This window comes from Euphorbia lathyris, chromosome 3 (assembly GCF_963576675.1).
Source record: "Euphorbia lathyris chromosome 3, ddEupLath1.1, whole genome shotgun sequence".
Classification (NCBI taxonomy): Eukaryota; Viridiplantae; Streptophyta; class Magnoliopsida; order Malpighiales; family Euphorbiaceae; genus Euphorbia; species Euphorbia lathyris.
Window position 1 is genome coordinate 40,191,055 of NC_088912.1, and position 3,678 is coordinate 40,194,732.

The 3,678-nt window shown below is 32.4% G+C and overlaps 1 protein-coding gene across 1 annotated transcript; it reads right to left on the reverse strand.

Moving 5' to 3' along the window:
• Nucleotides 1-650: 650 nt before the first annotated feature.
• Nucleotides 651-2,542, reverse strand: LOC136224342 (alpha carbonic anhydrase 7-like). Its single transcript, XM_066012661.1, has 7 exons — nt 2,434-2,542; nt 2,161-2,363; nt 1,959-2,068; nt 1,752-1,854; nt 1,084-1,251; nt 955-1,008; nt 651-822 (listed from the first exon to the last, which is right to left on the reverse strand). Exons 1-7 carry the CDS (start codon nt 2,525-2,527, stop codon nt 754-756), a joined length of 801 nt encoding a protein of 266 aa, XP_065868733.1. The 5' UTR covers nt 2,528-2,542; the 3' UTR covers nt 651-753.
• Between the last annotated feature and the right edge of the window lie 1,136 nt (nt 2,543-3,678).

A 3,678-nucleotide genomic window follows, 5' to 3' on the forward strand; every position in this document is an offset into this window, starting at 1 on the left:
TGTAAATGTTATCAGTATTTTTTTCACCTTATCCCCTTTATAATTTATTTGTTGATTAATTTAAAACATGTCCATATTAGACATTTTAAATCCGAACATCAACAGTTCAATGTAATTTTACCAAACACTAATAATTAAACAGCTAATAACAAACAGCTAACTGCAAACAGCAAACAGCTAACAGCAACTGCAACGGCTGAACCAAACAGACTTTAACTATTCTCAGTGCATTCAAAAGTTCTGGTATACTCTTGTCTAATTGTAACAAAAAATTAGAAAAAGTGGTTGATGCTATAATTGTGTCATTTCCTGTGAATGGTTCCAAAAATATCAAATTATCCTTAGCTTCATCACTTTATAAATTAATTATTATTAATTTATTGATTAATTAATATCTCTATGAATTAATAAAATTTTATGATTCCAATATTATTAATTTATAAAGGTTTTCTTGTAACAGGTAAGGAGGCAAATACTAACATTTGGAATAGTTTATATCAAATAATAGATGAAGGTGACAAACTAACATTTTAAATAGATAATGGGCCAAAAAGTGCTTTAATCATAGGATATATGTATATTTATAAAAACCATTAAAATTCTGAAATGAACTAATAAATATTTGATTAACAGGCATAAAAGATAAGAAACAAAAAAAGAAGGAGGTGAAGAGAAACTTGAGAATGAAGATATCTAAAGTTTACAACCCTAAACATCTCTTTGTATACAAAATAAGCACTGAAATCCTTATTGTTAAGGTCCATTCACATGCACATCACGTCCATTTAACTCCTGTGTCGGTCTTGCATTTGTTTCGTGTCTCTGAATTCAATATAATATCAAATTTAATTAATTTTTTACTACATCAATAAAAAATGAGAGACAATGTATGTTAAAATAATTATTTTGGGTGATAAAATTTCTAATTATAAAATGAAAGATGAATGTACTTACGTCATGGACAGCTACACGAATTAATTTCACTTGTTCATTTGTCACATCTTTGATCTGAAAATAGGTAATAATCATATTATTATAAAGTTCAGAAGAAGAAAATTAAACATAAAATAAAATAGGGCAAACCTTTTTAGAAATGGTCCAGATAACGTTTTCAGTGCAAGGAGGAACGGTAAGAGATCCGGTGTATCTATAAAAATTTCCTGTGTCAATATGAATATCATTTGGATTTACTGGACCAACTGCTAACACTTGTTTTTCGGCTCCGGCCACCTCTTCTAATTTCTTTGCAAGCTGATCATTATCAATTAATAATTATAAAACCTTCAATTACTTAGAGATCAAGAATCAGCAACAGTAATACCGATGAAATAACATAAATAGCGACGACTTGTTTTATATTAGCCATGAAACTTTTTTTCAATAATTCAAATTTTTGTTATTTTTCCAGGGAATCGAGGGTTGACTCCTTGTAATTCTGCAAATCGAAAATGTCACACACACACATATATATATATATATATATATATATATATATATATATATATGTTTTGATCACATGGACCTTAATGACCATGTAGCATTTGATAATTCATTTACTGTTAGATCTAGGCTTATTAGAATCCTAGGGTGGAAATTCAAAACATCCTAAGGCTTAAATTTAATAAGCTTAAATCTAACAGTGAATGACTAAATTTATAGAATGTTCCAGTGTATATATATATATATATATATATATATATATATATATATATATATATATATAATTAAGAGAAATGGGTAAAAATACATACACATTCTATAAAGGCGTCTGGTTGTCCTAATTGATAGAGAAACGCAACCACAGCATGTGTCCCATCTTTACTCTGATGAACCAAGTGTAGCTCGAGAGCGTACCTGACTCAATTATTATTTTTTATTTTTGTTCAAAAATAAGATTTTCATAAAATGAGAATTAATAAATAAAATAAAATAAAATAAAAAAAGAAAAGAAAAATTACTGTTTTCCTTGGATAGTGTGCTCGCTTGGGGAATGCCAATGGGCCTGTTTTAGAACATATTCAGTTCCATTAATTTCAAGAGTTCCTGCTCCACTGCTATCCCATTGCAACTGTACCAGATTTGCAAAAGTTAAAAGTTTATGGATTAAACTGACAAATTATGGAAAATAGAAGAGCTAAATTATGTATTTAATCTTATTACCATCATATCATGGCCTCTATTCTTTAAAGTAGCAGGTGCAGGCGTGTAATTATGCTTAAGTGGCCCTAATTCAGAAACTCCTTTAACTTCTTGACCCGATAGATCGATAGGAGATTGCATCTTTCCATGCTCACATGCTGCCCATTCTGGATGAATTTTGCCCCAATCACCCGGATGTTGGTAATCAAATTCTTTCTCGTGTTCTGATAAATACATCATTTCATAAGATCAACAACCTAAATTAGTAATTTGTGAATAGATATAATAACTTACCAACTTCTTCCTTTGAATCTAAACCCATTTGGTGGGAAACAGAAATAAAGAAAGTGAAACATAATAAGAATAATTGGATTCCTAACTTCCCCATATTTTGTAGAATGAATCTCTAATAGATAAATTAAAAAAAATGCAAGTAGAGAGTTTTTGTTTAAATATATTATGATGAAGGAATTAGAGGCATTGCTTACAAATAGTGATATATGAAATGCATGGAAGAAAACGCATTTGGTGTTTTAAATTTCTATTTTTAAAGCTTCTAGAAATAGCCTAGGGCACTCTAATTTATGAAATAGGAAAGGTAGCTATTATTTTGGATCAATAACAGATTCAAGATGGGTGTTGTTAAACCCAGCCCCAAATTCCCACCCCTAGCCTCGTAAAAGGACGAAAATGCCCTTTTATGGAATTTGGGAGGGGAATTTCTAATTTTTTTTGCCAATCCGACACGCGGGCGTGTGGATATCACGCCTCACCGCGTGGTCGGACGTGATATACACACGCCTCACCGCGTGGTCGAACGTGATAACCCCACGCTTCACCGCAAGGTCGGACGTGGGGCTATCACGTCCGACCACGCGGTGAGGCGTGATATCCACACGCCCGCGTGTCAGATTGGCAAAAAAAAAATAGCTTTTTAACCCCGTAAATAATTCGTTAAACCCGTAAATAGGTCGTGAAACCCGTAAATAGGCCGTTAAGCCCGTAACTACAGAATTGTACGTAACAAATAAAAATAGAAAACTTAAAAATTAAAATAAACATTAATAAACATAAACATTTATAAACGTAAATGGTTAAATATAATATATACAGCAAAAAGTGTTAAAATGTATGAATTTTTACAACAAAAATTCAGCTCGCCCGACGCCACGCATCCATAACCTCATCTATCTCCCTCTTAATGCGTGGAACATTCTCGTCAGATCGGTGGGTAGCCGATAGTTGGGTGACACGCCACAACCAGCTAACCCACTACAAAAAAAAAACTTAATAAATAAATAAATATTAATAATTAAACACATATAAACTAATACTAAATAATAATATTAAATAATAATAAACTTACAAATTCGTTGTTGGCGCGAGCATGCTGTACCGGTACAGCCTGTGGTGCATGAAGGAGATGGGGATGCGAATGTCGCCTATACCAGTCCATATAATCAGGCTCACAGGCAGTGGGATCGTATCCAACGGGTCGGCATCTCCTCCGATCAATGCCCCGAGCCGATGGAAATCTCC

Bases quoted from the DNA above. Each gene is read 5' to 3' on its own strand.
- LOC136224342 (XM_066012661.1), bottom strand. From the start codon at position 2,527: ATGGGGAAGTTAGGAATCCAATTATTCTTATTATGTTTCACTTTCTTT. The intron at 1,855-1,958 runs GTAATTTTTCTT...TAATTGAGTCAG, and splicing joins CACACTATCCAAGGAAAACA to GTACGCTCTCGAGCTACACT. The intron at 1,009-1,083 runs GTTTGCCCTATT...ACCTATTTTCAG, and splicing joins TCTGGACCATTTCTAAAAAG to ATCAAAGATGTGACAAATGA.